At 44.7% G+C, this 27,007-nt stretch overlaps 1 protein-coding gene across 1 annotated transcript in view; it reads right to left on the reverse strand.

The window, feature by feature from the left end:
• Positions 1–414: 414 nt before the first annotated feature.
• The window catches only part of LOC138579687 (uncharacterized), a 33,526-nt gene continuing 6,933 nt past the window's right edge, over positions 415–27,007 (reverse strand). Inside the window, exons 3-8 of the mRNA XM_069649927.1 lie at positions 16,302–16,454; positions 13,087–13,154; positions 8,696–8,741; positions 5,505–5,565; positions 3,969–4,039; positions 415–841 (exon numbers count right to left, since the gene is read on the reverse strand). Of these exons, the coding sequence (XP_069506028.1) occupies positions 695–841; positions 3,969–4,039; positions 5,505–5,565; positions 8,696–8,741; positions 13,087–13,154; positions 16,302–16,454 (546 nt within the window). The 3' untranslated portion in view covers positions 415–694. The remainder of the gene's footprint in view (positions 842–3,968; positions 4,040–5,504; positions 5,566–8,695; positions 8,742–13,086; positions 13,155–16,301; positions 16,455–27,007) is intronic.

The following is a 27,007-nucleotide window of genomic DNA, read 5'->3' on the forward strand; positions in this document are numbered from 1 at the left end:
AGCGACCATTGATGGCCAGTTAATACCACTACGGCAGTGTCTGGCAAATGACTTTCCCATGCCTACACAAAAGCCCAAACTGTTGCCATTGCCAACGCATGTTAATATATGGTTGGCACCTAAAATAGATTTTTGCTGCCACTATCTCCTATTTTACCTTTTTCACCAGTGATGGCACTTGCTAAGATTTCAGTGTGGTCAAATGCCATGTGATATCACTTCCGGTGACACTGTCAGGTCGAAGATCCTATGATTTCATTCCCAGAGATGGAATTTGGAATTGTTGCCGCCTGTGCTACCCCTGCCGTTTTGATCTCCCAGCGCCTTCCGAATTTTGAAGTCTCTTAAGTTCGCGAACATACCCTATCAGCACAAATTACGCAAAGGCGTAACAAACAACAAGGACACCAGTGATGCCAGGAAGAGACAGAAGATCGTTTATTGGAAGACGCACACATTGGTGAAGGCCCAGTAACGCGACCTCTTTATGTAACAAGAGAAGGTACAGTAGGGCGCTGTGGCATAATCATCAGGGAGGGAATAGCGCAATTCTGATTCCTGCTGGTAAATAAAGAAGTGTCTTTTTTTATTCGTTTTATTTGATGCATTAATGTTGGAACCAGAACATTAGTTTGAGAAAAGTAGCTCTCGAAATATGCAGGATTGTGGTCCATTTGCTAGGTTGCTGATCTCTTTACACTAACCCAGTCAGGACATTTAGTATCGGAGATCCGTGTTCTTTTGACTCTGCTGGAGGTTGAGACATCTCTGGCGGTCCACAGGTTGCTTCACCATCCGTTGATTTCCAAGGGTCTTCCTTGGACTGGACAACCACACAGCCCTGAAGCAAAATCAATAAAAAGCAACGGTGTTAAAACCAGTGGCTGCAAGCACCAAAACAACTGCAAGCTGAATGGCACCAGCACGCACTTTACCCCCACCCCGGTCATTGCCACAAAGGCACATACATCTGTTGAGCTGCTGAGGGAGCCAAAGAAATCTATTTTCAATCCAAGTTTTCATGACGCATGCCCCTTTCTTGATCGATTGCCGTGGAAAAGATCCTGCGTCACTGAATCGCGCTCTGAGACAATATCACACCAACTTGGTATTGAACCGGAGCTAACATTGCGCAGTAGAAGCGTTATTTTCTAGAAGTTTCTCCACCATTGCAAAGCACGGGCGCACGGTGTAGGTACTGGACCATGAGGCGTGCAGCTGGCTCTCGCCTTATTGTATGTATTGGAAGGTTTAGGTGTAGGGACACCAGTTTTGCTCTAATGAACGGTGGTGTTACGAACACTGACATTCCACTTTATCAAGGAAATGTCAATTCACCGAAGCAAACAAAATGCCTTCTGTTAAAATGAGGAAATTCAAGTAAGCCATTGCTCATCAGCGCACTTGCTGGCCACCAAAAAGGTTTCGAATTTGAAAAAAGGATTTTAAAATTGAGCATTTATGGAAAATAGTGTATGAGTGAGTGTTTCAATCCACCCACAAATGTATCCTTGGGTGGTGCCACTTCAAAGTTTCGCATGTGATAAAGTTGCAAACGCTTTATACATTATATGAATTACACAGTGTATGTGCCATTTTTGTTTTGAGGACCTGCAACACATAATGTGTGTTGTTGAATTAAAGGTGTGCTCCTTTAATTAGTTTGGATTGCAATCAATGACTCTGGTAGTGACATCGTGGTCATGCTTGATTAGGATGTTGCATCTGTTAGCTGTGCATTGGATGTCTGTATGAACAGGGCTACTGTGGATGGTTGCTGACCCCTGTGCATTTGCTGACCCCTGTGCATTTGCTGACCCTTGTGCATTTGCTGACACGTAAACGATTGGGGCGAAGGGAATACTTTGATTGGAAATCGATAGCATTCGCTTTGAGAAAGAGTGGCTGCCAAACTGGGAGGTGTGGTGTCAAGATGGAAGCCATGGCTTTTAAAATTGAGCTTTATTCGGGGTGCAGTCTTCCTCTGTCAGTGGAGGGGGCCCCCATACCTGAAGCCCAAATATATTGCCACATGGTGAACTAGGTAACGGGCGATAGCCTTGCAGGATTGCCTGCAGGCAAACGAGGGGTACGTGGAGGTCCAAAGACACGTTTGTACACAATCAAAGACAATAACGAGACCACCCTCGCCCAGAGAAGGCGTGTTTGCAGGAATGGGCTAGCACACGCAATCCGGGTATTCCGCCTCGGGTGCTGACGTCACGCAAAGCGTCACCGAAGGAGGCATATGCCTTTCACTGAAACGATAGTCCAATGATTTAAGACATCTTAGTTGCTCCAGTGTGAGATGCCTATTGTGCTTTGTACTGGTCTCGGCTGGGACAAGGTAGTTAAGATTGAACCTGAGGTGTGTTAACCTCAAACCTTCTTTTAAACGCAGGGGTTCGAGATACAGCGGGAGAGAGTCAAAACAACTTCCCGACACGCAGCACGAAAGACCAGTAAGCTGCTATTGGCGGAAATTTCTTGGCTGGGTAGCAAAACATTTAAAGACGTTTCATTTTCATCTGATATGGTTTTAAAAGTTGGCTAAATATTGTGATTAACCTATATGTGAATAGTTGGGCCTCTGAATCACTGCCACGTTAACCTCACTACCAGATTCACACTTTGGAAGTAAAGCCATGTGCATAGAACACATGCTGCTGTCATACTATTGTTCATGTTTCGACTTTAGTAGCCACATTCGGTGATGGACTGGTTTCACGCTTCATGGCTTCTTGCCGGCTGCTGTGTATGGCTGCTATGCTGGGGGAGAAGCGCCCAACAAAAATGCCCTGCTTTGGATTTTAACTAACGTCAGGGGTGGACTGGGAACCTAGAGGCCCTGGAAATAAGGTTCAAAGTGGCCTCAGATTACGCATGTTTAGCAAGCCACAGCCTTTTCCTATTTGTAAATAAAACAGGTAACCACACAACAGAGGCCCATGATGCAGAAGCCTACCAGGAACTCTCCAGAGTTCCCTGTAGGCCACTTCCCCCAGACTAAGTATATCAGAAAAGAGGATCAGCCAATGAGAGGATTCAGGTCACATGGTGTTAAGAATTCTGAGAAATGCTTTTTTTTAATTGTCTTTCTGCTTCATTAAAATGATTGAATATGTTCATATACTCACCTGCGTGCCATTCATTCATGACTTGGAGTGATTGCAATGTTGGGAACGCATTTGTTATTGTGTTGGGACTGTTGTACTTTCACGCTTTTGTGGTTGAAATTGAAGTGGTAGCCATTTGGCGCAGTTCTGGGGTGTGAGTTACAAAGGGCGGCTGTGTTGAGGCTGGGGTAAGCTTTTCAAATATGAGTGGCACTGTTTCGTGGTTGCAGAACTAGTGGTTTTGTTACATGAAAGTTAATCAATGTCATTCTGTACATATGAGTAGAGTAGAGTACACAAGCCGAGGGACCGCACAACTGGGATTCGAACGCAGTCATGCGGCTAAGAGACAAGACACTTAACCATAAGGCCCCACGAATAACGTATCGTGGAACAGTAACATGCCTCCTGTTATCCTACTAAACAGGGCATTTTTTGTCAGTGATTCTTTCATATAAAAGTTGCGTACATTTTAGAATTAGTCAGCAATGCAAAATATAAATGTATTCTCTTGGCAAATGTGTATTTGTCCTAAAAAAACTTTCTTCAACTGTGAAAGACACGTTGGACGAGATGTGCCTATTTAACGTAAGGGGGTGTTTACTTCCTTTGACGTCACTTCCCAATGGGCGCATCGGAATACGGCCACTTTTTTGTTTTGTTTAGGACTTGCACCCTAGGCGGGACAGAACGTGGTATCATGTGCACCAAGGTGGTACGCTTTCAAATGTCACTCAAACAGGGCGGGGAGTGGGAGGAGAAATCCATCACTGGGCGTCTTTCGGGCTCAAGCCAAGATGCTTTTTGTTTAATGGTAGTGCTGTTGCCCCATGCAATACAGAGTATACTCACGTCCATGACTTTAACTTCTTGCTCATCTGAACTAGCGAGGCTTTCTGGCAACGCAATTTGTACTGGATTTGCTGTAGAATAAAAGGAGAACAAAAAGTATTTCCAAATGAAGCAAGTTCTTGATTAATCATTCATGCCTTTCCTTTGCAATGTGTTGCTGCCATCTTACTCTTTCCTGCCCCATCATCGCACTCCCGTTTCTCACTTCATTTGCAAATTCCACAGAAAAGACCCGGCTACAAATATAATGGTGGCAATGCTTTCCACCAGTACCATGCATGGGAAGCACACCCCTGCAGCCTTTGGCTCGCCAGACTTTTTGGACTACAAATCCCATAATCCCTTCCCATCAGGGGCGTTGCTAGGGGGGGGCTAAGGGGGCTATAGCCCCTGATCTTTTGGTTGTAGCCCCGGATAGAATCTCAGGAGCTACAGCCAAAAGACTAGCTAGCCCCCAGTCCCAACAGTTCCAACATCAGCTTAGCCCCAGGTCTTTTCCAGACCTAGCAACTCCCCTGCTTCCCATCAGAGTTAAGTGGGAGGGATCATGGCAGACAGACCACCTGGTGTGCTCCAGGTTGCAGACCCCTTCCCCAAAGGCTTACTGCAGCGGATGAAAAGTTGCATTGCTGCTCTGCATTGGTTGAAGCTGAGAGTGCGCATGTAATCTGCTCGTCGAATGACTAGAATTCCCAACGACCTGCGCCGGAAGCTGGCGAGGAGTCTAGTGACGCGTCGCTACTGGCAACGGGTTATAGCAGGAAGCCTTTCCTTAGTGAATGAGAAGTCCTCTGACGGCAGTGGGAGACAACGGGCCATGCCATCGCCGCGAATGAGCAGTGTTCACAGTTCTGCACTGGCAGTGGTTAAGAACGTGTGCTTCCTATTCAGGAAGCCCGATGCCCCGTGCCATGCCTTCCCCACCCGTGCATTACATTCAGGCACTGCCCCGGTTAGTGGCATATACTTTTCTGTAATCCTCTCACTTGTTGCTATTTCCTTCACATTAAGGCTCATTAACTCTGGGCAATATTGCGGAGAGATTACATTTCTCATGCCCAGGAGACGGCCCATGAATGTAGTCATGCAACTGCACACATGCAGCATAGTGACACACATGATGATGTCAAACGAGCCTTAATTGCCTTGTGTATCTCCAACTATAAATCATATTGGTATTATTTCCACTATAATGTCCCTCAAACAAGTGTGTTCATCCTTGCTACTCACCAATCCCAACCATTAGTTCACACTCTTGACCATTGCACACACTGTACTCTTTACCGCATCAGGTTGCTCGTCTCTTACCTTCTAATGGAACCTTAACTATAAGGTCAGGTGATCTATTGACATGAGTACGTAACACTTATTTACCTCATTGATACACCATTAACTGTGCCAACACATTTTCAGTAAGAATCAATTCACAGCCACTAATTACACAATAAATGTCCACAGTGCAATTCACAAATAAGCATGAAACCAATATGAAATAACGACCTACTGGCAATCAATTTACAGCAAGTGGCCTCTTACCCATAATTTCTTCTGCCACTTCCCCAGCGCATTTTTCCATTGCCATCTTGAGCTCTGCATTCTACAAAAGAGAAATGGGAGTCAACATGACAAGTTAGAGAAGTAACAAAGGGAGGGCTCTGGCTTGTGAAGGATGGTGGAGGTGTGTCAGCAGGAAGGGAACACCTAGTGGAACAGCCTTATTGGGCATGTATGGTTTGTGTCCAGTGGCGGCTTGTCCATAATGGGTAAGAGTGCATCGACCCACCAGGTCTTGGCCCCCCTCACCCATTATGGAGGAGACGAGGAGCCAGCCCAGTGAAACATTGAGCCCTCCCTCAGCTGCTTTTTCTAACTGAGGGAGCGCGCCTGTGCTGGCTCTGCCTGAACTGTTTCCCTTTGACAGTTCAGTTCCCCAGCCATGCAAGCTCAATGAGCCATGCAAGGCTGGGGGTGTTTTGCTTCCCCAGTCTTGCATAGCTCATTGGAAATGCTGGCTGGGGCACTGCATGTCTGTATGTGGGAGGGTGTGCTCCTGCACCTCCTCGCACATACAGACAGAGCAGGCTGGAGTGGGGTGTCTTGCCACCCATTCTCGGGCGTCTGCAAGCATGTGCAGGAACCAGCAAGCTTCCTGATTCCTGTTCATGCTAGCAGGGGCTGCAATGCTGGGCTTTTTAGGATACTTGGCTCCTTCTGTAGTTTGGAGAGAACATCAGGTGATCAACCGGGAATGGATGCAGAGCCCCTTCTCTTATCCAAGATTCATTTCATGCTCAAATCTCGGATAGCCAGTGGAAGATCTGCTCTCTTGCATTCACAACAGGCGTGGGCCAATCATGGCCCATAGTCGTTCCGGTCATTCAGGCATACCAGACATACTGGCACCAGTAGTGTGGATTCCTTTTCCTGGGCGCTAGAACACGTGACATGCAGGAGCCCATGAAAGTTGTGGTTTTCATGGGAGGCTGTATGCCCAAATAAGGAATTCCTGGCTCTACTCGACCTGGGGAAAGGCAAAGGGACAAACTGGACAAAGGACAGAACAAAAGACCTCTTGGCATGGCCATTTTCGGCACTGGTCACAGTCCTGAGCCAGACGCGCTAAACACGATATGGTTTGTTAAAAGAAGTAAAAATACTATAAAAGTCAACTGCTGCCACCAGTTCCTCTTAGGCACACTTGTACAATCGCCAAAAAAACCTTAGAAAATATGTAGGGCCAAAAAAAAGAAAAAGGACCCTGATCTGTGGGACTGTAAGTTTACAGGCACATACATAAAAAGTTATCAAGGAATGGCAACATAGTCAACGACTAAGGGAAACATAGTTTCCCAGTACTGATAGTCTGAAAGATGAGCAAAAGCCCAGAGGAGTGCAGCTGAAGGCTGTGCTCCACTGGAAAAAGTCAGGTTTGGTAAGCCAAACAAAAGCAAAATGTTTGGGGGTCCAGAAATGGAGGGAAAATTGCACCTAAGGGAACTCTTTCCTAACACATACCATTGGCTTCTTGGTCTTGAACACTGTTTAGAGGATTAGGTTGCTTGGCAGGTGTAATTAATTACCTGATCAGCAAGCCTTTGAAATTTGGGGGTCTCTCACAACCTCCACCCCTCTTCACCCCCCTTTAACTCTCACCTGCTGTGCCCCATGTTGGCCTCTCCTAACTCAATTTGCAAATGCCTGCAACATTTGCCTGTATGCATCTCCCCTCTTCTACACACTCTCCCATCATCGGGGCACCTACTGGTCCTCTTCCTTCCCCCATTTCCTCCCCCAATTGTACCGCCACGCCTTCTCTCTGTTACCTCTCACGGAACTGGGATCTGCACTTCCCTCTGTGTCCATGCGGCTATCCACCATTTTGTGTTTCAGACTACTTCGGTTCTTCCCTTTTCCCACCCCCAGAAGGGTCTCCTTTTGCTTGCTTCATTTCCTCAAGCTATTTCCCATCTGCTTTCTCCCAGTTTCCTGCCCTGCTGCAAGAATGGCGTGCTGCGTGCGTCCCCTGCGTATGCCAAAAGCGCCCCTCATCGACGAGGCTTCGCCTGCTTCCTGCTGAAGTGGCTTCGTTTGAGTGTGCCCGTTACTGCTTGCTGACTGAGTAAATTAAACACCCAGGTTTTAGGACAGTGAACACTTTTAATTTTATAACGGCGATGATAACCGCTCTTGATTATGTTTAGATGCTGAATGATGCCAGTGAGAAGCTTTATCAATGTGTAAAGCATACCCGAAGGGACATCATATTGTCGCAAAAATACCAAATCTTCCCCAAGTGTAAGGAAGGGTGAAACCAACTCACTAGCCATTAAGTAGGCGGGGAAGCAGAGGCCAACAATACCCAAGCAGACCTTGGGTCAACCAAAGTGGATTTGTACTTTAACACATCACTTTTTTCGTAGTGAGAGTCAGCATCAAATGTAAAACACAATTGAATGTTTTCCAATTTGAACTGCCAGATATTGCTGTTGGTTTTATAACCAGTAATAGCAGGGCACAAAATGTGCTCTCGCCACTAGCAATTGGCTAGTGATAATTTACTTTTGGCGAGCACGAAATGGTGTGCTATCTATATGTTTCGAATTGAGTTGGCAAGTGATTTGTCATGGCTGGCTAGTAGCAACATGAATGTCCCCGCTGTTAACCGTATATATGGTGACAGACCAATGGATCCCCGAATTTTGAACCATGTGCTAATGCATGTAGGAAAACCACAGGGCGAATGCACATATGTTCTTGGCACAGATGCATGATTGTCTTCAGTTTACCATCAGTGAGAAGATCTGCAGTCCTTTTTCTGTTAGTTTTTGTAGAAAATTGCCTTTTTTTCTGACGTTACCTACAGAATATTGGACCGGGCTAGTTTATTTCACATATTTTCATTTGAAAGAGACACCATCGCAACATTCACCCTTTGAGTGTTCTTTATATATACACTGTTCTTTATATATACAAGGCCAAAAACGGGCTTTGGTTATTGATTTATTGGATGGCCATTTTGCATCTTACAAAATGAGTTTGCTTAATTTAAGAGTGCAGCTAGTGTGGGGCCCCACATGTTCCAGGGTAAACCTTTTTTTTGGCCCCCGGACTACGTTTCCCCAGAGGAGCGGCTTTGGAAAAGGTTAAGAGACGGAACGCTCTAGGCCTGGCTTGGTCTGTTCACTCTTACTCTATGATAGAAACAGTATCAGAGATTTAGCACTTACGTCAACTTGGCAACTGCACGAGGAATCCGGCATGGTAGGGTCGATGCTGTAAAAGAAAGCAAATTAAAAAGGTTATAAAAATATGATTTTCTCCAACAACATTTGGAAAGCATTTCCTCTTAATTATTTTTAGCTCTCGATTGCATTTCCAATCAATGGTGCTCAAACCACAAAGAAAACAATATATTTTGACCGCTAAAAAATACCCAGAAACCTCCAGTAGCCTGATGTTCACTATTGTGGTGCCTCTTCGTGGAAGAAGCGCACAGAGTTTTAGGGTTAGTCAGAAAAGTGTGGAGTGACGCGTAATCCACACTGGACAAAGAGCAAAGATATACCTGACACGTTTAATAGTGGTCTTATTCTGTGATGTGCAAGTCTCATTCCTTGGTGGCAGACCATGGCTTATTTTGTGGAACCCATTAATGCTTGCTGTACCCTAGAATACATTGCCGTGTATCATCACTTCATGGCTTTAGATACTCTCGTGCACTGATGCCCTTGGTCACCCGTTGAAGCTTAAATTGAAGTAGGCTGTTAGTTTCGGTATTACCCACATTGACCTACTGCACAATTGACCTTTATGTTATTTCATATATGTATTGGGTTGGTTTTGGATTATAAATAATATAAGGGGATTGGGTGGGGTGATGCAGGGGATTTTGTATTGGTAGGAGGGTTGCCGGGGGTTTCCCCTGCAAATATGTTCTAATTGATCATTTACATTAGGTCAATTCGCCTGAGGTCAATTCTCCCGAGGTCAATTGTGAAAAGGTCAATTATTATACATCTGTTAGTTTCTTGCAAATGAAATGCATTGTTCCATAGATGGATGATAATATCCTTCACTGCTTGTCAGGGTGCAGCAACCAGCAAGCACAATGCAAGAGCTCGCTGTCTGGAATGTGCGCCATATTATTATGTGCACGTTCCACCTATATGTACCATATGTACCAGTGCTGTGGGCCTATTGACAAAAGGAAGTCATACATTCTTTATCACGTTCTGCCCGTTTGGAAAGATCCCTCTGCAAGATCTCATTTAATGAGGACGAAGTTGGCAAGGGTCGGGGCTACGCAAGGTCTGCCGGATAGTGGGAGCCCCCAATGTAGGTTGAACCTTTGATCAAGGCAGCTCATTTTTGGAGGAATTCTATGGAAATCGGAGTTAAGTTCTCTCAGCTCATTGTGCATTTGTTTTCGTGCAGGCTGACCAGATAAGAGTGGGCAGTGGCCAAAACGTGCACTCTGACTTTATGGATTTGCTTGGTAAAGCATATATCAATTATTGGACACTTGTCAGTTGAGTGGAAGATCGGATTAGAGAAAGAGGATTGGAGTTTTGCCCAATCACATCAACGAATTTCTTTGTTCTTTTTTTTCTGACACACTATTGGTTTGCCACGTCACACTTTTAGGCCTTGATATGACACGGCTAGGAGGCCTCATAGTATTTGTGTTTACATTTGAGTAAAGGACTGGGAGGGGACTGTATATTTTGTCCTAAAGCTGCCCAAACCTCCTTAATGCAGAATGTCCCGTAAAAGCAGACAGATGGTGCTATTGTCAGGTGTTTTTTTTAATTCTCATGAGGTACATCTGTGCCCTTTACCACTTTACGGATTTGAGTTCTTTCAGTTTCTTTTCCTGTCTGTGGAATGCAAAGCAACATTATACAATCACTGTATATAACTTGAAGCACCCTGGCTTTGGGCAGAGCGCCATTCTCATTGTCAACTACTTACATGTCAGTTTGATTTGCTATCCCCACCGCTGTTGGACTCTACTAACATTTTCCAACTGGTGTAACCCAAACCGAGTTTGTGACTGTTTCTCCACAACAGATTTTTAGATACTGTAGTGGGTCGGAAGAAGGAGTCCGACACATGGTGGACATTCTGATGTTCTTTTATTTAAATAGTAAGGAAAAATGCCTATCTTGCTGCCTATCTATCGCTACAGGGGTGTTCCCTTCCTAATTCAATTAAACTAAAGGTGCTCATCTGTCGTCATGAAGTCCAAACTCAAAATGTCCTCAGTCCAAACCTAAATCTACCGGACCCTCCCACTAACAGTGACAACTAAAAGTACCAAAAAGAAGGTTTCTTCTCTGGTTGTCTACCCTTGGCCATTTGTCTTTAGGCATTCTCTCAGGGTTCTCTTGGTATGCACCAATATTCAAATATCTCTCTTAGAAAATCTGTTCCTTATGTCACTTTTTTCTGATACTTTTCTCTGGTTTTATTCATAAGCTCTTGTAGCCCCCCCCCAACTGTTCAAAGATCTTGTCTTCCTGACAATGTGGCACTTATCAACTGTCTCTTTGAGATATTCTCTTTGACAACTCCTTTTTATTTTATGTTGTTCGCTTGTTTTATTAGGGTTGAGAGTGCCCCACGCTTGTTGTCTTTTAAATCCACGCTTTCTCTCCTTAATTTGATCACTCTGTGCTTTTAGCTCATAACACTTTGGACAGTTTCTCATTAAGTGGTCTCCCCACTGTCAAATAATTATTTCACGTTGGATTATCTTGAGGCTTTCTCTCTCTCGCTTAGGATATTTGTTCCCACTTTCTTAAAAGTTCTCAATCATCCTTTTTCTTCAGGTTTGTGAATAGTTCTTCAGATATCAAGTTATACTAGTTCGTTCTTATCGCAATTATAGTCCCTTCTCTTTATTGCGTCTTGCCCCAGTGGCCTCCCGCTTCTGCAGTTCATTCCTGTACCTTTGTTTTTCATGGGGGAACTCGCAGTGCATGGCCTTGCTCGGGTACATTGGTTTGCTTTCTCACATATTCCTTTCAGGCTTCACATGTGTACCGGTCTCTGCGTCTCTGCAGTTGGCTGCATTTAGCGAATAACGGCATATGGGGGCTGCCAACACTCCCTGTCATCCAGGGTTTGGCATTGTTAGCCAGGCGCCTGGTCCACCATGGTACTTTCGTGGTCATGCACCCACATCGCAGGTATCCTAGAGCTCCGTCCTGATAAGGGCTTTGCCGTTGTCTGCATCGCCCGGTTTCCCAGCGACTGTGCTTGGCGTTCTTGGCTTTTCACAGTTCCGTGGGTCCCGAGGTTCATCTCTGCTCCCCTCTCCACAACGTTCTGATGTCAGGGGGTTTCCCCTGTGCACCAATCTCTCTCTTCCTCTCTCGTCTACTCATTCCACTTTCCTACGTGTTTCTTCCCTTTTCCTGTAGACGGCATGCTGGATTCAACATTTCCTACAGCCAAAAAGAAGGAGGACGCAGTGTTTTTGATGGAAGGCAGTCCCTTACACGCAGATAACGTTTCTTGCGGAGGGAGTTCCCTTTGGGAATGGGAGTCCTTGTTCCCTAAGGGGGTGTCACTGCCAGTGAAGCCCCACTTGCCCAGACCCCTCCGGAGAGTCTTGCAGAGCGTGCTCACCTCCCTAGCTTCATAGGGTGTGGCTCCCCCCCGGGGGAGAAGGGGCAAGTATTCCCGATTTGTCACAGCACTCAGATTTGGCATTATTATATCTGTAACATTGTTTTCCTTGGAGATCACAGAACACTTTGTTTTGTTGTTTCGAACATTGTGCTCATCTTCTTTTGATTTTCTATATGTATTTAGAGCTGCTGTAAACCGTGGAACATATTGTTTGTTGTTCTTTCTTTTTACAATAGGTGGTTGAATTTGCCTGATAAGAGTGACCAAGTTCTCATTGGTTTTACTTTAACGCGCTTTCTGCTGATGGGGATCAATTAATTGTCAGAACGATTACCTCTGATCGGGACCTACAGTATCTGGCCTGACGGTCTATTTTATTACCAGTTAGTACCATTAAGTCAGTGCCTAGCAAATGCTTATTCCATACCCACACTAAAGCCCACATTGTGCGCTTTACCAATGCTTTATTATTTTATTTTTTACAATTCCATCTGAACAGCTTCAACGAGAGCCCACTATTTTGAATCTTGCACATGTCTAATGTGCGTCACCTAATCCATTGGGACAACACCCAACCCCCCGCCCCCCCCCCCCCCAGCCCCTCGCACCCCACTTCACTCGCCCTTCATTGTGCAATCATATACCTTTTTTTTTTTTATTTTCAGCGATTTTGACACCCTATCAGTTTGTTAATCAGCTTTACATACACCTGCCAGCTGCCCTTTCAAGTTTGGAGCCCTCTGGACCAGTTGGAGGTGAACTGGCTGAGCAGTGACATCTGGGAAAGTGCATGCATACCACACTGTTTATTCATATATTTATTTAATTTTTATTTTATTTTCCATAATGTAGGTCTGCAACCTTCTGAGGGGTGTGCATGACACATAATAGGAATGCGACGGGCGGTGAGGCAACAGCACCGACACCCGTGTTTGTTGTTTTTATTTACATTCTGGAAGAGATGTTCATTAATAGCACTTACCTATAACTGACACAAGTAAAAGTTAGAAATCCGTCTTCATGGGACATTGTGGCAGTTAGCCGTATTTTCTGAAACCACAAAAGAATTGTGTTAGAAAGAAGTACCACGACTGGAACATTGTCTATTGCAGTGTGGCTTTCAACAAGACCAACAAAAGAACACATGGGCCTGAAATAGTGGGAGCGAACGAGCCCTATTTGAAAATGCGTGCGGCAGGGAGTCAGTAGCGTATGTCACTTTGCGGCGCTCTGGTTGTGTCCGATTTGGACAGCGCAATGAGTGCGTCCCCATTGATCAACTGCTGATGCTGCGGTGACACATGCTTCTTCTCTTCAGCGGCCAGTGCGCGCGCTGCATGGTGTTGTGATTCACATGGTCTTGGAAATCCCATGCGTTGGTTAAAATTGACGAGCTGGGAGAGAAAGCTCCGTTGGACTAGTTGGTGGTCACTGGAGCCAGTTGATTAGAAGCTCTACTAAGATGGGCGAACTCATTATTTCAGTGGACCTGGACTTTTGCCTTTTTGAACTGCTTGTCTGCCCTTCCACTAGGCGGGGGAGGGAGCCCCCAACGTACAAACGCAGAGACGTTTGCACTTTGATTGTGTGGCTTTTTGCTGCCTCAGCTTGGGCGCGTTTGCAATCAGTTGACTGACATACTGGCCGACACATGGCTAACAGGGGTCAGGTTACATGGCTGCTGATTTAGAAGCTCCTTTGCTGTGGAGTTACTGAAATTCAGGGTGTTTGCTCTCTCAGCATCCCCTAACTCATCAGTTCGCTGCCTCTTTACAATCTTAGTCTGAGCATACAAACTGCCTCACATTGCAAGCCTTGTCTGATTGGTCCAGGGTGTGGCCCGGCCCGGCAGTTTCCCTGGCATTCATTACTGTATCTATAGCTGCTCTTGTAGTGGAAGGGGTGTTTGCCAGGTAAGCAGCACTCTAGTGATAGGATAGGTTATTTATAACGCGCTTAATACCCAGAGGTTTCTAAGCGCGGACCCGGGGATTGAACCTCTGTCACTGAGTGTCGTCTTGCTTCCAAGGCGATCGCGTTGCCCTTGAGCTATCCTCCCGGGACATGCTGCTATGAGTGCCCCAGATATGCTGCTGCAGGAAAACAGTGTTTGTCGCTAAAGAGGACCCAGGATGAAATGATTGTACAACAAAGGCGATATTTTGATGCCAAAATTCCAAGACCATTCTTCCACAATTACAGAATATCTGGTAGCCAGCTGGAGGTATAAAGGTATCGTTGTTATAAGAGGCAAGACAGAGTAACCACCTGCTTATGCTTATAGTTTGAACTGTGCAAAAGGTTATGGCTAAAGGTTGTACTGGTATTACTATTAAATACAATGAATTCAAAAACTGGGAGTCAGACTGGAGAGACTTATCATTGAAATTGTTCATAACAGTGCTGCGTTCTTATTACTTGAAGACGATTTAAAGGGGTACCTGCCAGCCTCATATGTTCTGATGTAGAACGGCAGCAGCAGGCACGTTTGACATGTAGGTCACCATGTAAATTGCTGTTTCACCAGTGCAACAGCGCACTAAAGCTTTTCTCAGGTGACGTTGCGTGCCCCTCTCGGGTTTACAAGACACCTTAGCGATGTTATGCCCCATTCGCCTCTGAGGGCATGTTAGTCCATTTCTGTCATTTCACCAGATTGAAAAAAAGGGACTTATAAGGCGCTTAATACCAACGAGTGGTTTCTGAGGGGGGGATCGGGATTCGAACCTGTGCTGCACTGCCTTGTCTTGCTGCCAAGACAAACACGATGCCCCTGAGCTCTCCTTCCGCCCCTAAAACATAACCATTGGCCTGTTTGTAAGTATTCGCTCCCTAGTCATCAACTGACAATGAACAGATGTGAGCTTAGAAGTAATGTGAGGTATGGGTAAGGGGAAAGATATGCTCAAGGTTAACACTTACAATAATAATCCCAGGAGCGAACCCAATAAGCTGCTCATAAAATGTAGGGTGTAGTTGAGTAATAGTTTACATAATTAAATATTATATAAATATTTACAAATAGCTGAAATGTGTCAATCGGCCAAACACTGTGCAGGGTTTAGCCATTGCTCATGAAACTCTAACAAGACAGTTAGACAGGGCCAAGACACCTCTAGGTTTCGCTGCGCCCAATGTGCGTAACCAACGTTGATCCTTCTTTGTATTGTTGTATTCTGTCTCCTGTGACATTGCCAGACATATGATACTTTCTACCCCATCAGTTCCTTAACTCACTTTCTCTGTGTGGCTCTACCTCGCTCTCCACACAAGACTTCATGGATCTATCCTAGGGTTGTCCGACTCCAGGCATCGAGGTTCAGGAATCCTGATGAGTCTTCAGGATATCCCTCCTTAACAATCATGAGTAAACATGTGCATACATTTGGAATCATTGTATGCAAATTCATCTCATGAATATTGATGAAGGGTATCCTGAAAATCCAACATGTTTCTGACCCCCAAGGCCAGGAGCAGGTCAACCCTGACGATCCAGTATGCATTGTATGAGCCCCTGAATTCCGATGGGTTCATCGGAAGCCGTGCAAAGACGACTTCTTCTCCTAACCTGAGCACTATAGCTCTAAAGCAACTCTGTCACATTTGCGAATCCCCTCACAAAACGCAATGCAGCAGGTTTGTGTGTTTCAAGGAATTCTCAGCGCAGTTTACTCCTTTCAGAATACTAGATATCGAGGATAAATACTGCTGTGGGTGCCGGCACTCAAAGGAGAGACAAAGGCGAGACTGTAGCGCATGCGCACACACTTTGTCAAAGAGCCACATGGCGCATGATGAGATATGTTGAGAGGAATTTAGAATGCAGCAGTAGTAGATTGCTTAGTTGCATGACAAGATCTGCCACAAGAACATATGCTGTTTCCTTCAAATGTACAAGTTTTAACTCTTGCTGAAAGCTTGAGTTGGCCTTCTTCTGCTCAAAGGTGCACCAGATCTAGTGGGTGTGAACTGACCGGCGGCACTCACTGCTCATTTCCTTATCAGAGCTCACGCAGTACTCCAAAATCCACATACATCCACCATAGGTCCACCATGGGTACAGTTATAACAATGAAACTGTGCTTTGAATGAATCAAGGGGAACAACCATAATGCCCACTTCATGTGGTCGCAGTGCAGAACGATGGAGAACCCAAGTGCAAGCAAAGCCAACAGCATTCTCATTCCAAATACTGACCGTACTGCTCGAGTAGACTGTCTCCTTTGAATCTGGGTCTTGGGCTTTCACAGCAATGGGGACCTTTACAATAGTTTTGCCCCCGTATTGCATGGAGATTTTAGGCGAGCCAGTCACTTCCATCTGCCAATCCATGCCATGCAATGTTTTACCCTGTAGGGAGATCACAGAGGCATTAATGAAACAGAAAGGCCCTCACCCAGTCACCCCATCTACGTTCCTGTTATTGGTCGAAGACCAGAAAAATGATTTTATGGATTATTAAAATATTACATCCTTGTCCCTCTTCTTCGTCCCAGTACTTACTTCTGAGGTACCAACCTTCATGAAAAGGAAACCATTATTTATGACCGGCCTCCCCTTCTATCTAGGCAGATGAAATGGGCCATGATAGATTATGAACATTCACTGATGAGGGACAAGGCACTGGGGTTATTATACTTCCGGGGAAAGGGGGTGGGGCATGAACAGCTGTACAATAAGATTCCACTTATAGATGTTGGTGCCTGAAAAGAGTGTTGTGCAATAAGTAAAATTTGGACTAGGAGTGATTAAGGTTGCTGGTAAGCAGGAATGGAGCGGGAACCAAAAGAGGCCCTGGAAATACTTTTCAAAGTGGCCCCGTATTACACTTTATCAGCAAGTCCAACCCTTTTCCTATGGCAACGTTTGGAAATGCCACACAAAAAGAGGCCCAGCGTGCAGAGGCCTACCAGGAAATCTCCAGAGTTCCCTATAGGCCAGCCCACCACTGCTAAATAACCAGAATAGTATTATTTGGCCTTCAAAGAGCTCCGAAGGCAATTGTGCTTACTAGCATCTGGTTTGTTTCATGAAATGAATCGCAAAGCTTTGGGAAAAAAACAAGAAGTGCACTGCACACTGGCAACTATTACACATCATAAACCACGTTTCCCAAAACGCCACATACGTAACCAGCTATTATAAAGCAATGATACATTTTCCTGTTGCTCCCTCGCCATATCCGTGTCTTTACTCATTTCAATGCATGTTGTACTCATTTCAATATGTCACATTCATAAAGGTGTAATTTTGATCTGAACGGCTTCCCACAGTGATCGTCTGTTCTCATTAAAACGTGCCCTGGCATAGAGTTCGCAGTGCTGACTTTCTTTCTTGGTGTTTTGCCTCTCTTAAGGCCAGTAGGGAAGACATGTCAGACAGTCTCACAATGTTGAACTTATTTTTGATTGCCTCGCTTAATCGAGGCCCTTCAGAAAAATGAAACAAACGGCCACATTGCGACAATGCCATTCCTTGATTTTCCACCCGAAGTAAACAAAGACCAAATATTACATTTGGAAGAGATATTGGCAAAGTCATGGCGACCAGTGGTCGAAGTGTACAAAAAGAAGAAGTGGAACTATGTTCCCTGCTGGCCTGCACCCACTCCCCTGAGTGCAAGTTTCAACTTCCTTCTACACTTTTATTTTAAAACGAAAGCATTCTGGAACGGTTTATTTTTAAAATAAAAGTATAGGCGCTGTAAAACGTCATTTAAAAAAGTAGAGGAGCACCGCTTCCGACCGCTCCTGCTCACTTCGACCACTGATGGCGACACATTCATGGTGACACGTTTTCTGATTTCACTCAATGAAGGGCACACCCAGAAATGTAACAGTCACACTATGTTGACATATTTGCCGGTTATTCTGAGTAAAAGGAATTCCAATGCAAAAGCAGAACACACTGATGCACAGTGGTGATGTTTGTGTTTGCTTTTCTGCCTCAGTGAAACCAGTGCCAACAACTGCATCGACTGTCTTCCACAGCCAGAGGCTCTTAGAACTACTCATCAACTTTTCCTCTTTAGGTCTGGTTCACAAGGGACCCTATACTGCCACCAGATGGCCAAAGTAATGCTATGCAGAGAGATTGTAGAGGTAACAAGCAGGACCGGCCCTAGCATTTGCACTGGATGGCAAAAGATGTATGGGGCCCCTTTATTTTCATTGCAGAAAATTATGTCACAAAATTAGTCAATATCTGTGGGGATCAAATAAACTGATGTTCAATATCTGAATTAGAACTGTTAATATTACGGCTGTAGCAATACAAGGAGTGAGGCTTTTTTTGGAATAGCTGAGCGAGTATGCTGAATCACTTGTAGAGATGGTTACCTCAAAAGAAAGTACTGTGACGAGGAAGAAAAGGACACAGAGTAATGAAGATCACGGTTAAGTAATCCAAACATACCTAATGTGACTGCACGTTCCAAGGATGTAAGGGCAGGGATTGGCCCTGGGCCAGACCTGGCAAAGTGCTTTTGCTGCAGGATAGTGCCATCGTAGCAAAGCCCATTTACCGGAAAGGTACTGAGGCAGTCAGAGTAAGCCATTCCGCAGGTCTTCAAATACCATCAATGGATCAATGGGGCTCAAGTCCAGAAAAAAGTGTGGGGGATCACTAACATACACACAGGGACTGAACGTATCCTAAAGCGATGTATGCACATTTAATTCAAGTAGCTTTTCCTAATAGAAGACAATTTAAAAAAAGAAATGAGCATTGTCTTTCACAAAATGAATCATCAATACCCGGAGAAAAAACAGTGAGAGATTTTTCTAGAACACTGCTGGCAAATTATAAAAGGTAGACACCTTTAAACACAAAAATCTACATTGAACTATTCTATAGAAAGCAAAATACCAATACAAGACGTGTGCTTTGAAGACACTTTCATGTGGTTTTGTGGGTTCAAATCCTGGTGGGTGAAAAAACGTGAGCAAAAATGCTTTTTTGCATGGTGGCACAAAAACATCAAAGGGGGTTGGAGTCGGCACTGTGAAAAAAGTGGGCGGATGCTGTCAACCCACACGTAATCTCAATTTGTACCCTGAAAATCGGCAGAGGGCCAGGTAGAACATCTTCAGTCCAGCAACCTCTCTTCGCACATCCATGGATCTGACAAATCATCACAACAAATTTGATCTCTGATCCTTTCCCTTCCTCACTACGACGTTTGGCTTTCAACAATGCTCTGTTTCATAAATCGGCCATGAAAAGTACACACACAATGATGAAAGTACTCCAACAATATAGGAATGCTTATAGAAATACGTTAAACAAAAAGAGTACAAATGTTGCGTTCTTTTCACCCCACCTTGAATAATACAAATACCAGAATTAAATTCCACAAAACTATAAAAGATTGCGTGTCGGCTGTCTTTCAAGACTTAATAATAAAAAGAAAAGTGAAATAGTAACCTTTTGCATCGTTTGACAAAGGCATGCTTTACATGATGCGGTTGAAATGCGACACCCCCCGCCTCCCAAAAAAATTATTTCAGATGGGGACATATGAATACTATCAAGATAGTGCACAACTCTTTTTTGTCAGCCTATTTTAATTGTTTTCAAAGAAGACAGATTTGTGAGGCAACCAGCTTTTCCCTATGTGCTTTCAGAATAAAATACCCCTTTTGAACCACTTGTCTAAAACAAAGGTTCTTAAATGGACCATTACTTTAAACAAAGAGCGTGATAAGCCCTAAATGTGAGGCCCCACGGGTCTGATGGGCTGCTGGGGAGGTGGGCTGGAGGTATTTGTCTCTAGAAGCTCGTCACAGGGTTTGAGATCTGACAGCACGGCCTCCCTACAACAGGCACAAAGAAAAGCTCTGTGGCTGGAAGCAGCCCAGCCCTCGTTACTTCTTATACTCACGGCAGCAGGTAACTGAGGGGACCCCAAGAGCGCAGGGCCCAGGGTGATGGCACAGACTGCCCATGCCTCGGGCAGGCTCTGGTGACAAGCAGAAAATCTTTCACCTGTTCTTTTTACCTTTTTCTGCTCTTGAGAAGGGAGAAGGAGCTAGTGTTTATGAACTGGTAGTGTGGCATTCGTACTTAGAGCATGTTTCATGCGTGTTGGTTGTGTTATGATGCATGTTTCATGCGCTGTAAGAGCAGTGTTTTTCTATGTGCTTGTCACAAATAAATCTTCAGCGTGTACCAGTGATCAAGCCTTAGCGAGAAAGGAGCAGTGTGTGATTTGAGGACAAATACATGTTCAGTGAGCGCTTTACTTATGGGGTTGTTGCCGTACATGGTATTTACCAATTGCTTAATCAATACGTTTCGGTGGGTGATTTTAGCCAGGGGCGGAGCCAGCCTCACAATTCTGGGGGAAGTGGGGCTGGATGGCAGTTTTGAAAGCTGGTAGTGAGTTGGTCCATTAAGGTCATTGTGCTGTTGACCCTCCCGCTCCCTTGATCCCAGGAGGCTGAACAGATATCCTGACTTCCTTTGCCATTAGATGTATCTTTCGCTCCGACTCACAGGTTATTTAGTTCAACACAACACTGCTAATTATTGGAGGCATGGGTCATCTAAAAGCTGAACCCAGAAGTTCAGCCTTTAGCTTCATAATAAGGGGGTCTATTGATATCGCCAGGGCAGGCCTTTGTCCTCTGCCACTATACACTTCCTGATGCCATCACCTTAATTGCTGTTTAAAATTAAGTAAATGCACTGCAAGGAATGTGTCAGGCTCCTGCTTTCGGAGCCACAGGCTGGGCATGACAGAAGAGTGATGTCTCCTGCCTCAAAGTAGGAGGGCATTTGCCCTCCTAAGCCCTAGGCTAGGGTCACCCATGAGGGTATCACCTCCTCTGTGCTCATCACACCCTACACGTTCTCCCTCAAAGAGCTCCCCCCCAGAGAGATGATGCACCCTGTTCCATGCATGCACAATGAGGTGCGGCGACGAAGGGAAGATTATTCAGCATAACACCTCATTGATGGTGCTGCAAAATCTTCAATTTGTTTAAATAAAGATAGTTTCATGCTAAGCACAACCATGAAGAAGGAGCATTATTTTTAATTATCACAGTGGCGGTAAACTGGGATGATTCTACTGTACTTGCCCTACTCCACGCCCCGACATTCCCTGCAGCGGCTGCTCTTGCTCCCCATGGACCTGCCGCTGGTGCCTTCTCACCCTGCCTCTTATGATGTGTGTCTCCTTCTCTGACTTTCCTGCAACGCTCTAGGTCTCGTGAGATCCCTTGGTCACAGTGCAAAGACACTACTTAATAACATACTTGAAGCTATTGATGGGTGGGCATTTGCCCTAGCCCCTAGCTGACTTTGTGCCCTTCTTCTCAACTCCGGGGATGTCGAAGGACAAAGGGTCGCTGGTGTAGCGGGGGCCCCCATAGCCCCTGTGGAGCGGGGGGCCCCGCCACAACATGTCTTAGGAGGGCCCCCCGCAAAATTAAACATTTTAAAAAAAGTAGAAATTTCTTTTTAAACAAAATCATTTCTTTTTGAAGTCACTTTGCCTTCATAAAGAAATGATTTCTGTTACAGCGTAACAGAAATAATGAATTTATGAAGGCACAGTAAGTACAAAAAAATTATCTCTTTTTGAAGTCCGAGTGCCCCGTCACCACTTGTTTTAGGAGGGAACCCCCACAAAATGTAAAATGAAAAAAAGTTTCAATACTTTTTTAAACAACATTTTTTCTTTTTGAAGTCACTTTGCCTTCATAAAGAAATCATTTCTGTTACAGCGTAACAGAAATAATTAATTTATGAAGGCACAGTAACTACAAAAAACTATCTCATTTTGAAGTCCGAGGGCTCCCAACACCCCATGGAATGGAATCTTCCAGGATTGAGGCCTCCATGTCATGTGGTGGGAAACCCTATGACTTACAAAAAAATCGTTTCTTTTTGAAGTAACTCTGCCTTCATGAAGAAATAATTTTCATTTCGGTTCGGTTCTTTAGCAGAAATAATTTCTTTATGAACCATTTATTTTAGAAGTAATAGGGCTCCCCTTCACCCCATGACTTTGAGGCCTCCAGATCCTCTGCAGATGATGGCAACAAGCGTTCCTGGCTGCTGCAGGGAGCCGAAGGCCTCGTTCCCTGGACCAACGGATTAAAGGTACAACATTTATTTTCTTTAAATATGTGTGTGTGCATGTATGTGTGAGATTATGGTGAATGGGTGCACACTTAAATGTATGGTTGGCTGCCTGGGTGTCTGTTCCTGTATGGTGACAGGGTGCACTCTTACATTTATGGGTGGCTGCCTAGCTGTGCCTGTATGCTGAAAGGGTGCACACTTGTATGTATGGGTGGCTGCCTGGGTGTGCCTGTATGGTGAAAGGGTGCACCCTTAAATGTATGGATGGCTGCCTGGGTGGGCCTCTTTAGTTAAAGAGTACACACTTAAATGGTGGCTGGGTGTACGTGTGTGTATGGTGAATGGTGTGTGTGCTTGTGTTCAGGGTGGCAATGAAAACTACATTTCAGTTTCGGGCTAACCCTTCAAATAATGGGAGAGGCGCTAGCTTCACAGGCGGTGGAAGAGAGGTAAAATTATTTGTGGGGGGCATCTAACTTCTTTACGCATTCTAATGCGACTAGTCTAGTGCAGGTTCAATGTTGCAAGCAGTTAACTCTTTCCTTTGTCTGAATGCACCAACTTATGGACTTCTTGAGAATGAGTGGTCTCCTGTCCCCTCTCTACCCTTCCACTCACTCCCCTGGCATGCAAGCACTAAACCCACATCACAATTTCAATTGTCTAAAAAATTAAGCATCTGAATGCAGGTACTAACAGTGAAATGCTTTACGTTAGTAATTGCTGGGCTTTTGTTAACAGCGAAACCCAGGCGCTGTTTATCATCTGTGTCCTGTTCTGTCTGGCAATTTCTCTTTAGGTCAGCCAGGTCATGTCAACATTCCCAATGGTATTGCACCACTGCTTGTGCTTAATGCCTTGATTACATATTGGTAATCTTCATTACTCCTAGCACTATTCTTCCCTGTCCGGTACTTGTGTATAAGGCATTTTGCTTCATACACAAGTACTGTGATGAGGTGGAAGGATGAGGTAGAGGGGCATTGAGGTAATGCCTGGCTTAGTTACATGTAATCTTCCTTACTCCTAGTCCCACTTGTCCATGTCCCAGTACTTGCGTATGACGCAAGGTGCCTCATACATAAGCATTGGGACAAGGAAGAGGGACATGGAAGTTATTCTGGGGCAAGGAGCTGATTTTGGTGGTTTGGGCAAATGGTAGGAGGGAGAGGGGATGTGTGGGGCGTGGGGTGGGGCTGGCTTGTGCGATAAATCGTAATGGTCATACATGTCCTGGCTAAGCAGACATGATATCCCTTATTAGTGGTTAGAGAGGCATGTTGGTGCCACCAATCTAGTCATTTCTTAGTTTGGCTTGACTTTTTTTGAACTGGGCATCTCTGATAAAGCAGTCCTGCTAAGTGTAATTACCTGACTAGACTGGCATTTGGGTGCTGCCAGTGTAGCCGTTTCTTACTGTGGCATTGTATATTTTTCCGGGCATCTGTGATAAAATAAGCATGATAGGTGTTATTGTATTCAACTGCCATTTTGGTGCAACCAGTCTAGGTATGTCTAAATGTGGCCTGGCATGGTTTACTGTAATATGCTATTATCTGTCTAAACTGGTCTACATTGTGCAGCCAGTTGGACCTGTTTTCATTGTGGCATGGCATTTTTAATAGCAAAGCATTCAATTAATTAAAGCCTTAATGTTCCTGTGCACTGTTGATGACTTGCAGGTACTGGATTTTTGGATTGGTGTTACCCTAAAAAACAATTGCAAATGCTCTGACTTTTTAGCCAAATGTTTTCAGATAGTGTGATGTTTAATGCATTAAAACACATATTTATATTGTTCTCCTAGTGCAGTGTGCGGTGTACCCCTGCAGTAGCACATTTGTGCGTATTGCGCAAGTGTGGAAATCTATTCTGACCAAGGGTGTGGTGCAGCATGTGATTTGTTTCTGAGCTGGTGGGTGGGGGGCTCAGCATGGCTCGCAAGAGGGGGAGGGGCAACATGTGTGCTACGCCACTGCAAAGGCTTTTCTCACTGGCACCAAGCACCATTCAAAGCAATGCTACAGTGTATGGAGATGTCTACAAAGAGGCCCTGCCTGAACTTGACCTTTATTTCGGCAAGTAGATTCACATCATTGTTGAATGAAAGAAATTCTACCCCAGACTACAGTCCTTCACCAAATCCATCAACAATGTTTGTTACTGCCCGCTCAGAACTTTCCAGCACATGCGCTATTATAGCGCTATAATGGACAACTCACCAGAGACGAATTAGTACTCCATAGCTGCAACCCCAGGATACAGCAAACCCTATAAATGAATAGGGACCCTTCTCTCGAACAAGAGATTTTCGTGGCCATAACCGTTAATCATTCTCAATGGAGCATGGGGGTGGTACGAAAATTTAAATCGAAGTGCGAGACATTCTCATTTCACAATCAGGATTTGTCTGTCAGGTATGCAAACAACGAGACCAAGAGCACTCTCCCAAACAAGACAGACACAGATTCCACCTGTCGTTGAAGGAAGTGTGCACCTGTTTCAGATTTGGCTCCAGAAATCATGTTGCAAACCACCACACCTGCCCTTCCAGAAATTCTGAATGCTCCAAGTGAAAAAACATTGGACTTTTAACTAAAGTTTGTAAGTCCAAGCAAGCCAGGACTGTAGTGATGGTTGATACTGAACTTGACTCTGAGTACTTTGACCTTGGGGCAATCATGTTACAAAAGCTAGGTGCAGAAGAACATACATACCATCGAGTGTGCCACCAGATGGCTCACAATCCGGAGAACAATTACTTGTGAAAATGCTCAGCTGAGCCTGACCCACTGATCACATCTGCACTTAGGTTTGGGGCAGATGACTTCACCAGTGAAGTTATCATAATACCAGTGGCATAAACAACGTCTCCTATGGATTGGCTCACTTATCTGCCAAACATCAAGCATTTTACCAGAAACTGCATACAGGTTGGAAAAACAAACAGTCTGACTGTCGATGTTGCCTGCTCCCAGGGGTGATAAATGTCCTGACGGATGCTCATTAGTGTGTTGGAGCCTCCATTTTTGATGGGGAATTTAGAACCAACTGAGCCATCAGCAAATCATCCGGCGCAGTATACATAGGAAGAGTAGCAACTTTTAGAATTCACAAGACTAGTGATGCCCTCGGATGGTCTCTTCATCTCAACTTACAACCACACCAGAACGTTCAAGATGAACTCTCTGAAGTGGGCTGCTTAGTAATGAGAACTAACAAATGAATTTCTCCAGCCTCTTTATGAAACAATCTACTAAACACAATTCAATAAGGACCCACAGGGATTACCCTTAAGAAGAAACTGCATCGGGAACAATTCTGGTGGTCTGCGATGGACAGAGAAGTCGAGAACACCATCAGCCCCTGTTCCAATTGCATAGAAGGTAACACACATCTTTAAATGTTAATCCCTCCATTTTCCTGTGTTTAATGGTGGAACACAGTATGGAAAAAAGATTGGAAATGTCTTCATTGAACTGCATGCCAATACACCAGAGCTATGCCGTTATCCTCACAAATTTCACTTCCAAATGGATTGAGTCTTACATCTTACAGAAAATCACCACCTCCACCATCATTCCGATCCTGGTCCAAGTGTTTCCAAGTGGTTCATTTTCTACAGTTAATGGGTGTATAACACCTCAAAATGGCACTATACCAACCCAAAGGAAATGGCTAGGTAGAGAGGTTGAACGGGTTTCTCAAAGAAACGCTGTAATTTGCCAGATGCTAAGAGGCTGATGTGCAGGAAGCTTCACAGCATGTCACCATAAACTCCAACACAGGAGTCAATACATTTTCCCTCAATTGAAGCAGGGCTGATCCCAGCATGGGCGAATGCCATTCAACACATGTCAATCGTCAACAAGAACACCATCAGAATGAAAGTCATAAAAGAACATCAGAAGATATGTGTGTACTACAACACTTGGCACATCATGAAAATATGTGTCTTTCAAGTAGAACATCTCTTAAAAAACGGGCTTCCACAAAGGTGCAAATAAACAGGTTTCCAGAAAGGTGCAAATACATGGGTTACAGGTTCAGCGAACCCCTTCAGGTGCAACACCTGTTACACCCTTCCCTGGTGGTGGAAGGGTGGAAGATGTGAATCTTATCAAGAGTAGCACTTTACAATTCCTGTGCAAGCTAACAAACAAAAAAGAGCACACTCTACCAGAAACCACTTCCACAGTGAAGTTAACAATGCTCTTGATGGGCGACCCACAGCAAAGGAGTGCCAATTGATAATTTAAGAGAAGCTCACCCTCATAGTAGAGACTAAGGAGCATCGGAAACGCAGGAAAAAAGAGAATAACACATCAAGGAACCACCCATCTGTGAAAAGGGAAACTCATGAGAAGAGACTCATATTAAACAATGAAACACCACAGAAGGTACCCTTACAGAACAGAACACTGAAAAATAGGGACAGAAAGAAGACACCATCTTGTAAAGAAATGAGGAAATGAAGAAGACACCGTCAGGATACAAAGAGTTTGAAATGTATTAGTGTCTTCTCCCATGAAAGGAGATGAAGTAGCATCTCCCCAGTGCACCTCTGTCCATTCCATTTCTCCCTTGCAGCGACCCTCTCTTAGTGATGTCACAACACATTTCACACATGCTGCGGATGGAGGACAATATGGCACTGGATGCCAAGTGAGGATGAAACAGTGCAGTACTTTCCTTTCGGTGCTCTAAACCCTTTAATTGTGGTAAATAAAGATTGTTTCATGCCAAGAACAAACTAGAGTGAGGCTTCTGAGGGTAGCATGAGCCTAGTTTTCTTGTTCAGATGTAGGTCA

This window comes from Ambystoma mexicanum, chromosome 3p, assembly GCF_040938575.1.
Source record: "Ambystoma mexicanum isolate Mex_15411 chromosome 3p, UKY_AmexF1_1, whole genome shotgun sequence".
Taxonomy (NCBI): domain Eukaryota; kingdom Metazoa; phylum Chordata; class Amphibia; order Caudata; family Ambystomatidae; genus Ambystoma; species Ambystoma mexicanum.